The sequence below is a fragment of the Vicugna pacos genome, chromosome 6 (genome assembly GCF_048564905.1).
Source record: "Vicugna pacos chromosome 6, VicPac4, whole genome shotgun sequence".
Taxonomy (NCBI): domain Eukaryota; kingdom Metazoa; phylum Chordata; class Mammalia; order Artiodactyla; family Camelidae; genus Vicugna; species Vicugna pacos.
In genome coordinates, this window is record NC_132992.1 from 20,119,001 (window position 1) to 20,131,435 (window position 12,435).

Consider the following 12,435-nt stretch of genomic DNA (forward strand, 5'->3'; position numbering starts at 1 on the left):
CTTCTCCTCCGGGGCAGAAGAGCCCCTTCTCAGGTCTGCTGCCCCTTCCCCAGCCAGACTTGAACTTAGGACAAGATGCTTCCCTGCTAAGCCAGCCCCAGGACCCTAGCATCACTCACCTCTACCACTAAGGGTGGGGGACATAGAGCTGAAGGTCTGTGGGGATGAGGGGAAGAGATATGCTCTCAAGAAGCCTAGTTTCCTTTCAGCAAGTATATTCTCTATTTTATAGAAATTCAACCTCTCTGGCCCTAGACCTTTTAGCATGCCTCTGATCCAACAGCTTTCCTGCCTCCTTCCTAACATTTTAGGAAAAACTGGCCTTCCCACTACCAAGGCAAATCCTCCAACTCTTGATCTCAATTCCACTTCCTGACAACTCCTAAGGCCTTATCTGACAATTATTTATCTCACTATCTCTATCCCCTTCCATCATCCATTCCTTCTCTTTCTCTGACTCTCCTGGCTCCTTCTTTCAACCATCAAATGTGCTCAAGTTCACTACTTCTTAATAACAAACACCCCTCACCACTACCAAACTTTTAAAATTCTAACAACAGAAAGAATCCTCACTAAAATGTTTGTGTTTTGCTGAATTGCTCTATAGAAATGGCTAAGTTCAGAAAGTAATGAAAAGAAAGAGAAGCTAAAATCAATTTGCACTGAAGATCAGATTAAGGATATCCCAAGGAACAGAAGATCAGAAGTAAGAGAAGAGAAGATAAGATAAAGACAGGGGTCTGAGTGTGTTTCCTGAGAATGGCTGGCCTTAATCACCAAATCATGTTGATTCTACTCCAAAAGTATATCTACTGAATTCTGCATATTATGGAATTCTTGCATGTATACTATGGGTAGAGCATTCTATCAGGTGCTGTAGGAGATAAAAGGATGGAATAGACAGGAATCCTGCAATGTACGTATAAGCCTGTAACACAGTGTCAAAAGCTTTAAGTGCTATGAGAGAGGATCAAATAGAATGTTATGGAAGTTTTGAGGGAGAAGGGGCCTCTTTGGAATGGGGCCAGCAAGGCTGAGGAGGACCACCATTCATGATGATATCATGAACATGCTCTTGAGTTGGGCCTTAAAAGATATGTTGCATGCGGGCAGAAAGACCTAACATGAAAAGACATTTCACTCAGGATTGATGGAAAGCGTGACACAGAGGCAGGAAATGAAAGGGGCAATTGATGATTGACTGTAAATAGAGCATAGGGGAGCATTGGAAAGGAAATTTTAAGAGTTAATGTTGGAAAATCAAGTTAAGTACAAATCATGGTTGTGGGGCAGGAGGAGTGGGAAAGACTTGAATGGCAGGCTGTGGAGCTGGATTCTGTTCAGGAGCCAGTGGGGAATGATAGAGGTTTCTCAACAAGGGAGTTCAGAGTCATGCTTTAGGTAGTTCTAGTAGAATCTACATAAGATAGGTTGGCAGCATGTGGGGAACACTGGAAACAAGAAATCTATATGGCTGCTATTTGAATAGCTCAGCAGAAATAAAATGAGTTTCAAAATTCAGATTCTACTGTAGTTGATGAAAGAAGGAAAGAAAATCACACACAGAAATACATAAGGTAAATCAAATGGGGAAAATGTGTAGTTTTACTAGGATTTAAAGAAATGCAAATTATAACTTTAAAGCATGATTTTATATCTATGTAACAATTTTTCATGTGAGAAAATATAAAGTTAGTGAGATATGAGGGAACTGGACACAGTTATACATCAGAGTTACACAGTTTAAGGTGCCAACAACAATCTGACAAAATATATCAAGGTCCTTTCAGCTAAGTACTAACATTATTCTTGCTTTACAGGATAAAAACTGAGGCTCAGAGAGGATAAGTAACTTGCCTAATATCTGGTAAGTGACAGAGTCAGCAGTGCAAGGAAGCCGGCTTATATCAACTGGGGAGAGCTGATTGCTACATCATCAGGAATTGTGCAAACCATTACGGAAAATTTCATTAAATAAAATTAAATAAATTACATTAGAATCAAGGATAATAAATACTCAAAACTCATCACTTCCTAATTATTTTGCTACATTTTACTGTTATCTAAGCTTCTGAAGTTCTCTCTTGGGTGTGTATGGTGAAAAATCTTATATAATGTGCCACTGCACAACTCTCCCCAACTCCTCATTCAGTGACATACCATCAGTAGCTTGAAATCAGCCATAATGAGAGTATTTATACTACAGGCAAGCGATACAAATCAAAGGTTGATTTATTATTTTGTCTAGATGAAGAATCGGCAAACTATGGCCTATGAGCCAGTCCATCCCACTTTGTTTTTATAAAGTTTTATTAGAACACAGCCACGCCCATTTGTGTAGTATCATCTGTAGCTGCTTTCTCACTCAAACAGTAGAGTTGAGCAGTTGCGGCAGAGACCCTATAGCCCATAAAACCTGAAATATTTACTATCAAGTCCTTTACAAAAAAGTCTGCCAACCCAGGGTCTTACTCAGGTGAGCAAAAATATGAACCAATATTCATGACAAAGCTACTCTTGGAAAGTCAACTCCTAAACATTTACCAGCACACCACTGGGCAGAGTTCAGATATAGACCTAAGAAGTCTGACTCTAGAATTCACATCACCTACTCTACTGCTAACCAAGGTATGAAATACTATGAAAGCATGAAACATTTACAGAAAGCTTACTGTCAATTCATAGAAATGTGATATATAAAATAAGTGGAAAAACAAAAATACAAAATAATAATGTCCATATTCATACAGACAAACTGATATATATATCAATTTGTATATAGAAGTGAAGTTCTGGAAAAGATAACAGAATTTAAATATTTAAGCTTTTTTTGCTATGAAGTTACTGAGTTAATTCTTAAAAATAAACAGAAGAAAACATATATCCACATATTCCCTTTAGAAACCATTCAATATCCTCTTCTAAGCCTCTCAGTGTATGACTTCTGCACTTTTAAAATAAATCCCCATACCCTTTTCCACACCACGGAGCACGGCTTCCATTTAATCTCTTTTACCCAAACAGCTTCTATAGACATTAATTCTGGGACTATATCCATGACCAAAATCAAAGATTTTCCTCACTCCTCCCTTGATTCCTGTTACCCAGAACATTGTGGGTTGATTGCAACTTCATTCCTGACACTTTCTTCTCTTTTAACTTCTAAGATTTTACTTTTTAATTGTCTCTATCATCTCTCATGGTGGGTCTTTCTCTACGTCTTTTTTAGTTCTGATTTCTCTTTCTCTTAATCCCCAAATCTGAGTATTCCAGAAGAGCTTTTTTTTAAAAAAATGCTATGGGTAGGCTAATTTCCAAGCCTTGATTTTCTAATTGAAAAGGTCTAAAATTAGTACCTAACCTGTTGTTGTGAAAGTTAAATGAGTTAATTACATAAAGAATGCTGCACAATAGTAAGTACTCAATAAATGTTAGCCATTGTTATCCCCATTGTTATTTTTGTTGTCAGTCCAACCAACGCTGATATCACTGAACTCATTACTTATGGCACAGGTTCATATAACAATTAATTACATAAAAATAGATACATACATATGGTAATACCAGGTGGCTGTGAGTCTTATCTCCACAATAAGATCACAAGCTCCTGAGAACAGGGCAACTTTGAACTCTTCTGAGTCCACTGACCACACTAGCCTACCTAGGCCCTTCCTAACTGAACGAATTCTGGAACACCCATACCTCTTTTGAGTGGAAGACTCCAAACCATCCCCAAGGCTGTGTCCTTGCTCTTCGGTCCTCCTGGTTCCCTCAGAACTTACTCCTTCTTCCTGTAAGCACAGGTAGAGCTGAAGTCAGTCAGAAGGCCCTGCCGGGGGTGATGGGTATTGTGAGCAGCCAAAGATCCTACATGAGGCCATTGAGTAGCCCACAAAGCTGTGCAGAAACTAAACTGGTGAGTTACCGTGAGCTCCAGCCCTGGATTCTCTATGCCAGTCTCCACTGTGGACACAGCAATGGCTTCTCTTCCATTTGTTTTCTCCATCACCTGTTCTCCTCAACTGAAAAAACAAATTCAGGGCCAAGGCTGAAAGATCAGTTGTTCTATAATGTGGGGCTGGGGAGAATTTTTAGGGCCAGTTACCCAGAGGAAAACCAAAACTAAAAATATTTAGAGATTTAATTGATTTCTTCACAAACTGAGAGTTGAGACAATTGGAAACAAAATTCTAAAATAATCAACAAAGAATACAGACTTCTACTTCCTATTGTGAATAGCTAAGGAAGGGGAAGTAAGATAGAAGAGAAATGAAGGGAGGGAAATTGAAATGCATCACTGGGGCCCCAGGTCCTGGACTAAAAAGGACATTTCTCGGGCCCCTAAAGGAAGGATCAGAGGCCAACTACTCCTTTTAGACACCAGGAGGCCCCACTGAGCTGTGTTAAGTAAGAAGAAAACAGAAAGGGAAGAAGAGGGCTGGGAAGACCACAGACCCCAACACATTGCTGAGAAAACAAAGATTAACAGCCTTTCAGTTTCCTCCTGACCTTAATGTAGTACAGAAAATGCTTTTGGAGCATCTAAGAGAGCTCCTTATTAGATAAATAAAAGAAGCCTTCATTTAGAGTAATCGGTATGAATGTTAATTATCACATATAAAAGAAGTTTTAGCACCAAATGATAGAATCAAGAAAATATGCCAACACTTGACCCTGACTATAAGCAACCCTAGTAGACAAACATTCAAATTTATAATTTAGTTTCATCTTAGACATTTCGTTACTTTGCAGAAATTTTTCTTGCCTATGGAATAGTGGGGGGTTTTTTGTTTAGCTGTGATCTCTTCAACCATTTAAATTATACTTTGATTAAACACACATAAACAGACAACTTTTGTTACATGAATTGGGGCCTTCCTATACAGGCACACAACTACTTGAATTTGGTCTAAATATGATCAGTTAAGATACTTAACAAATCAGGTTCCTGCCCTCCCTCAACACCCTTACTTACTCCAGTTTGTAGGATTCCTTCCGGTGCCTCAGTGAAAGACAAAAAGAAAAACTTAGCTCCAAGAGACCATGAATCTGAAGGGAGGGGCTGGGAATGAGGGACAGGGGTGTCCTGATTGGCTCATTTTGCCTTGGGCCCTCCTTTGCTGTGCCTGCCCTTCCCTGTAGAGGAGGAGTGCAGCTCTCAAGTTAAATATTTATATGTTTTAAAGACTATTTTGCAAGGTCAGGTTGAAGAATTCTGCAGGGATTCCTCACAGGCTCATCAGCAGAAGCACTGCTCAGCACTGAACTAGGCATGGGGGGAGTATGTAAAAGAAAAATAAGAGAAAAGTCTCTGCACTCAGAAAACTTACCCTCACTTTGTACTGGAAAGATAGTTCCTAGAAAACAACAGAATGCAGGACTGTACGTGATTCAATTCTAAACGACTGCTAGAAAGTCTTTATTAATCCACTTAACAAATATTTATTAAGTATTCACGATCACCCAGGCACTGATTTGGGTGCTGAGGACATCAAGATGAATGGGATATTGTCCCTGCCATGATGGAACTTAAAAATCAGTGAGGAAAGACAGATGTGTCCAAAAGACTTCACAAAACTGGTAATGTTGGCCCTGAGTGTGGAAAGTCTTGAAAGATAAGTAGAGGATCACTGATGGGGAAGGAGAAAGATATACTACCAGAGGGAGAAACTCAAACAAAGGTACAGAGGTGAAGCCTTCCCTGATGTGCTAAGGAGGTTGTAAAACTTAGCTAATGAATAGAGGGAAATTTTGAGAAACTAATGAAGGAGGGACAAAATAAAGTAAGAAATTAGTTAAGGAATGGAGGGGGGAAATGTGAATGGGATGGGGGTGGTTTATCAAGAAACAAGTCTAGAGATGCAATCAAGTACCAGATGGTGGTGGGCTCTGTAAGCCAGGCTAAACATTTGGGGTTTTTTCAGAACCACATGGGGAGACAGGATGAGGATGGAGTGGGAGGATGCACACTGGGAACAGGGAGACCAGTCAGGAGACAAAAGCAGTGGTCCAGGTCAGACATGGTGAGGCTCTAACAAAGCAGCAGATGGAGAAAAGGAAACAAATCTACAGGAGGTGGTGATTGATTAGGCATGAGAGAATAAATGAAAGGGGGAAGTTAATTCTTCAAAATTGTCCAAAATGGTCTAGTTTCTGCCTTCTCTTACCTGCCAGTAATACTGAGCTGCATGTTCCCTAAACACCCGATGTTCCCTTGTGCCTGTGTGACTATGCTTGTATCTGCTCCTCCTCCTGTCTCTAACACCCTGCCCCTATTTACCGAGCAAATCCCTACACCGCCTTCAAGTCTCTGTTGCAAAGCCACCCTCTTCCATGAAGCTTTCTAGGACCCCCTCCAGACGAGACTTAAGACTCTTCCTCCACACTTCTACTGCAACACGCTCTTGCAGACGTCTACAGAACACACAGTATTCTAAACGTTGACTTGTCTCCCACTACACCCTGACTGCCTCAAGCCCGGGCTCTCTGTCATGTTCATCGCTGTATCCCCTGACTCAATGCCTGCCACAATACTAGGCAATCAATAAATATTTGTAAAATAAGTGGAAAAAACAAAAACAGACAACACACACAGAATTCTGGCTTAGATTACTGGCTATGTAGATGATGACAGCAATCACCAGAATAGGAAAACGTATCTCTATTGTCCTAGTTTCATGCATGCAAGTGCGCACACGCGCGCACACACACACACCACCAAATCCCTAGCAAAGTAAATGTGTGTTATATTCTGCAACCTAGAGCAACGCATTTGCCTCCCTGGGCCCCTTCTATTATTCCTGCCCTGCCTAATTGCCTAATGCTATCTCACAAGATTATTCTGAAAATTAAGTAATTTAATATAGAAGAGGAATCTGGAAAACAGTAGATGAACTTACAGTTATAAACTACTATTGTCAAGTTCTTATAGTAACTCAGGAAAAAGATATTTTCAAGGTGACATATGACTACAATCTCAACGTGACTATGAAGTCTCTCTTACTCATCATGGCTCACACTTTATCTCTGAGTTTCATTTTTACCTTAGATAACTGCCAGTTCTGGAGCCAGGCATAGTTATAGGTGCAGAGCTTGGTGTTCAGTCCAGGTGAAACGATGCCAGTCATCACATCTCTCTTCTCTTGTCCTCTCTCTTCTCTCTTTCTTTTTTTGTGTAGAAGGTGTAAAAATACATGTTCATCTTCTAAATGCTGGGTACAGCACTCGTCTCATATTTCTAGGGGATCCAAGTTTCCTTTCAATGCAGGTACTATGGAAAACACCCAACTGCCAAGAGGAAGATAATTAATCAGGCTGGTAACTCCCATCAATTAACTGCTGGCTCACAGGCTTGGGCTTCATTGTCTAAATGTTTCCTTTTTGTATTATCACTTATAGTTAAACTCTCTCAAAGTACAGATCAGGAAGAATGAAATGATTTACCCAGAGTCAACAGCTAGTTAGTAGCTAAGCCAAACCCATATCCTGGGATCCTCACTCCAGGCTCTGTGCTATTTCTGGGCTGTGGGATAAAAAGGAAGAGATGCTTCTGTTTCTGCAGCCTTTTACAGTTTTTCAGAAGATTCTCCTATACTTTCACTGCTCATCTTCATAACATTTCTGTAAGCAAGTGAACTACTCATGCTATTTTAGGTGCAAAGAAAATTAGATTCAAAAAAGACGGGCAGTTTGTCTAAAGTCATACAGCTGGTTAGGGGAGAGCCAGGATTAGAGGCTAGCTCTGGTCATTGCCATGGAAGCTTGGTCTTATAGCTCTCCTGCAGTCTGGGGGTTACTCCCAGAAAACCAGGCAGCCTGCCACAAACCCCTCTGGGAAATAAGCAGGGTATAAATAAGATATGATTTCATTCTTTCTGCTTTTACCTCTCCTTTGATTACTAGTGGAAGCAAGCAGAACAAGACAGAATACCAAAACTTCCAATTGTGGTCTTAATAATGTAGCTTGCATTTAACTAACCCTCCTGCTAAAAACAACTAAAAAGGCTAAATAGAGAAATATATAAATCAACATTTTGAAAGCACTGCAGAGCAACCAATGGAGGCAGGACTTGAACGTCTATGATCCTTCAAAAAAGAGAAGCACAAGAGTTGAGTTCCACATTCATCCTAGCTTTTTTTCTGAGGACATTTTATTTTTCAAACCACAATGCAGAGAAATAATATTCAAGTAGTCCTTTTGAAGGCAAAAAAAAAAAAAATCATAAAAAGAAGAGAACCATGAAGGAGCCTAAAAACCTGCAGCCAAATTTCCAAGTCACTGGCAAACTCAGAAGTTTTACATATTCAAAATAATAATACACCAAGATGCTCAGTGAAAAACAGTAGCTCAAGTGCTTAAAGACCTGAGCAGAGATTTCAGCAACTGTGTGCAATGCTGGAGAGACAAACATTAGTTTCAAGCTCCAGTGAAGATGACAAACACATCAGACATTCTACTGAGACCCCAAAAGGACCATAGCCTAGTAATAAGAAACTGCAGTGGGTGATGGCTTGATGGCCTCAACATCCTTTGTTTACTAAAGTGGCTGGTGACATGCCTTGTAAACAGCACCTCCTCTTGGTCATAAATTCAACCAACATTTGGGAGGCATTTCATGACCAATTTTGTCCCACCATGCTGATAAAGCTCATTTCTATATGAGGAGAAGATTCTGTCGATAAGCCACTCAATGTGCAATGTTCTTTTTTTATTAGGCCCTGTTGATAATATAAAATTATCTGGATCTCCTCTCTTACTAGTCTACTATGATCCAGGAAGCGTTTCCCCTTGTTGCTTCTTCCCATATATAGAGTTGCACTATTACAATTATTCTATGTACAGTTATGTATATGATCAACTGTTTCAAGATGTTTAGCCATCATTAATTTTGTCGGAGGCTTGGTTACACATTGGGTAATGTGAGAGACAATAAATAATATTATAAAATAGACAAGATATAAGTAATATAGCTAGTAACACTAATAAGGTCACAGTACAGCAGAGAGAGGCACAAAGCATAAGCAATTTGAAAACAAAGAGAATAAATTAAAACAATGATTAATGTAACTGGTTGTAATCTGGTCACAATAAACCATCAAGTCCACAGGAGAAACCAAATTCTGGAGGGATAGTATAGAGAGAAAAAGATAAATGTTTCATCTTTGTTTACAACCTGTTGTAGGTCATAGCTACTGTAAGAGAAAATGTTTTTCTTGGAAAGCAAAGATAAAAAGTCAGTATATTTCAGAAAAAAAGTCATAACATTGTACATCATCTTTATCAGTTCATTCAGTCCCATGTAATTAACTATTATTGATCTAGATGAAGTCATCAGGTTTTTCATTAGGGTTTTGTAATTTCTTACCCAGTTTAGTGATACTGTAAGCAGATAGGGTAAGGGGTCCCCAGACAAAGAGTATCAGGTATGGCTTTCTTGATATAAGAGAAGCCATTTTGTGATCTAAGGCTGGCGACAATGCTTGCCCTTGAACAGTTCTCAGCAATAAATGACTTTAAGGGAAGTGAGGGAATATACAGGAACAAAGGAAAAGCAGCCAAGAAACTATAATTCAGGGATAAAACATAGTCCTAGTTCGTCCTGAGGGAATGTACATAACAATCTGATACACATCTTTGAGTTTTGCAAGAACTAAGGCTCCCATCCAGGTGGAGGATGGAACAGTGATGTTGATCTTATCTGACTTTAGTCAACTACAGCTTGAACTCTGTTAACCTTTGCCCCAATTCTATGCTGAATTCTCCTCTGCTCAAGCCCCCTCTTGAATATACATGTACCCTTAGCTTATATCTTCCCCAGTTTTGCTACTGGGGAGGCACTGCTTTGGGACAGATCCCCAGTGTTCTCCTTACTTGCTGCAAGGAATAAATCTTTCCTTCTCCTGATCTTTGGCTTGGTTGTATTTTTTGCTTCAACACCTGCAGCCAAGAGGTGAACTCAGTTTTTTGGGTAACATTATGATCTAAAAATTATCAGAAACTTAATTTGTCAAAAAGCCCTTTTTATGAATCTTCTTGAAGATCTTCATTTTATAAAAGCATCCAGAGTAAAACAATGACTGTTTATAAATGACAAAAGGCTTAAAATGGCATGTTAAAGATCTGATTAGAATATAATTGACAATGTCGACTAAAATAAACGCGCAGCCTAAAAATTTGAGAGTTAGGTTTTATTTGGCGGGAGGACTTGGGCCTCTCAGATCGCTCTGAGGGACTGCTCCGAAGAGGTAGGGGAAGAGTTAGACTATATAGGAGCTTTACAACAAAGACCAGGTAATTGGAACAATGAAAGATTAAGTGCTTATCCAAAGAAAAGCAGGCATCTCAAGTTAAAGAATTTAGTGCTTTTCTATGTATGGGAGGAAGCAAACATTTCAGCTCACTGAATTCATTCCTTTGACAAGCACCTAGCTAACTAGGGCCAGTATCTTGTCCTTTATTATTCTGAGTCCCCTCAGAGAGCACCATTGTGAGTGGCTGCAGAGGCTGGGCTGCAGGCTTGTCTTCACTGGGGGGTGGCGGCAGCGGCTGATGACTTGATGGCTTCAGCATTCTTTGTTTACTGATACAGTTTACAGTATTTTTTGTTCACAACAAGACACTTGGGTATTTCTGTGACATACAATATTTAAAATAATAACTAGAATTATGACTGATAACATTATACCACGACACATCAGATTTTTAGGAATTCCATATAAATTTTGGGATATCTATATTAATGACATTTACCTATACTACACAATCTAAAGTTTATCTCCAATCACTGGACAATGCTTCTCAAGTAATTAGTTAAACATTACTTTCAGAGATGCCTCAAGATTTCTTTGAAACATCCCAGAGTTAGCTAGAGGTCAAAAAACTTCAGTTAGAATTTAATATTTGGGGAGTTTGTCAAAAATACCAAAAAGTTGGTCAGTTAGGATCACTGGTCACTGTGAAACAATACTTATTCAACCTAACCAATGTGACAAAAGATTTCAAAAACAAATACAGATTACTCAAAGATAAAAAAATTCACACAACCTGCTATCAAAAGCAGTATTCCAAGAAAACTTTGTTCTCTTAACAGAGAGAAACCAGAATCCAGTCCTGCACCAGCCTACTTTTAATAACAAAATCCACTTACCTAATTAAATTTCATCTAATCCCAGCCTGATCATGCACAAAACTTTTTCAGGGCTCCATTTTTACAAATCTTCCACAACTTTCTGTATCCTTATTAGTTTGTCCCTTATTTTACATCCAGAAACAACCAGTTCTAGGACATAATCACTCTTTTCCCCCTTAACAAAATGTATTTCCATTCCTCATGTTTCGTTGGAAACACACATACTACTTTCCTTGCATACTAAAATGTTTCCCTTGTTATTTTTAGTAGCTTTAATTACATATTATAATTTTTAGCCCATAAAACCTTAATCTCTAGCAAAAACTGACAAGCAGCAAGTAATTGTGAACTGTTTTTCATATCAGCATTTCCTGATTGGAATCTTCCATAACCTCTAGGGACATAAAGTCATAGTATAATTTCTTTCCTTAACATGGAAGACTTGTGTCTAATAAATTCGAACATCTTTAGTTTCCCTCTTATAAGGAGACAAAGGTAGGTAAATTTAGACCTGTTTAGCAATTAATGTTCCAGTATTTTATCTTATTTGAAATGACCTGGATATTCAATGAATTTCCATCATTTAACATAGCAAAACTCAAGTTAGCAAAAATCTGGAGGAACTATTTTAGATAGACCCAAAACATAATTATTCTTAAAGAGTTCACATGAAAACTCTTATCTAATTTACCTTTATTTTATAACTTATGAAAACATCATACTAAGTTTTTTTTTTTTTACTGCTGATAAGCTCTGCAATAGAAATAACATGAACTTACTGACCCTCAGTAAACCTAGGTACAATAAAAGTAAGACATGTCTGTATTGATTAAACCAACAAGCTTAAGCTAGCTTTAATACCAGGCTTATACAATGAAGGTTAAGATGACAAAAGCCCTTGAGAGTTGACACAGTCAGCCAAAGATTGCTTAGAGTCCCAGTCTATTCAATTGGCTGCCAAATGTTTCTTTAAGGTCAGAATTCTGAAAAGATGTTTAATCAAGCCAGCTCTCTCTAACTTAACTGTGTACACAGTAAAGAACCCCCTCTTAGTCATTTTCAGAGAGAGATTTCCTTTAATTCCCAATTAATAAGTACTTGTAAGTATAAGTTCTGTACATACATACACCTGGCTTGGGGTGTTAGTTGGAGGCTGGTGGTCTGTCATTCCTTTTTTAAATTTGTTTTGAAGGGTTCATTTCCCCATTCCATGGTTGGTTTGTTGAAATAAAAATTGCTAGTGATGTCACGTGGTGGGCTAATGTGCTGTTTGTGAGCCAGGTGTTTCACCCTTCAGTTGTTTCCA

The 12,435-nt window shown here is 38.7% G+C and overlaps 1 protein-coding gene across 3 annotated transcripts in view; it reads right to left on the reverse strand.

Annotated features, from left to right (window-relative positions):
* SLC28A2 (solute carrier family 28 member 2) overlaps nucleotides 1-12,435 on the reverse strand; it is a 59,295-nt gene that overhangs the window by 22,996 nt on the left and 23,864 nt on the right. For 2 of the 3 annotated variants that reach the window (XR_012073338.1, XM_072962508.1), the window contains exons 2-3: nucleotides 7,044-7,287; nucleotides 3,703-3,791 (exon numbers count right to left, since the gene is read on the reverse strand). Coding sequence is in view for 2 of the 3 variants with exons in the window: in XM_072962508.1 (XP_072818609.1) it covers nucleotides 3,703-3,791; nucleotides 7,044-7,127 (173 nt within the window). In the remaining variant the exon portion in view is untranslated. Of the gene's footprint in view, nucleotides 1-3,702; nucleotides 3,792-3,925; nucleotides 4,023-7,043; nucleotides 7,288-12,435 lie in introns of all 3 variants that reach the window. The other variant, XM_072962509.1, reaches the window with a different exon arrangement.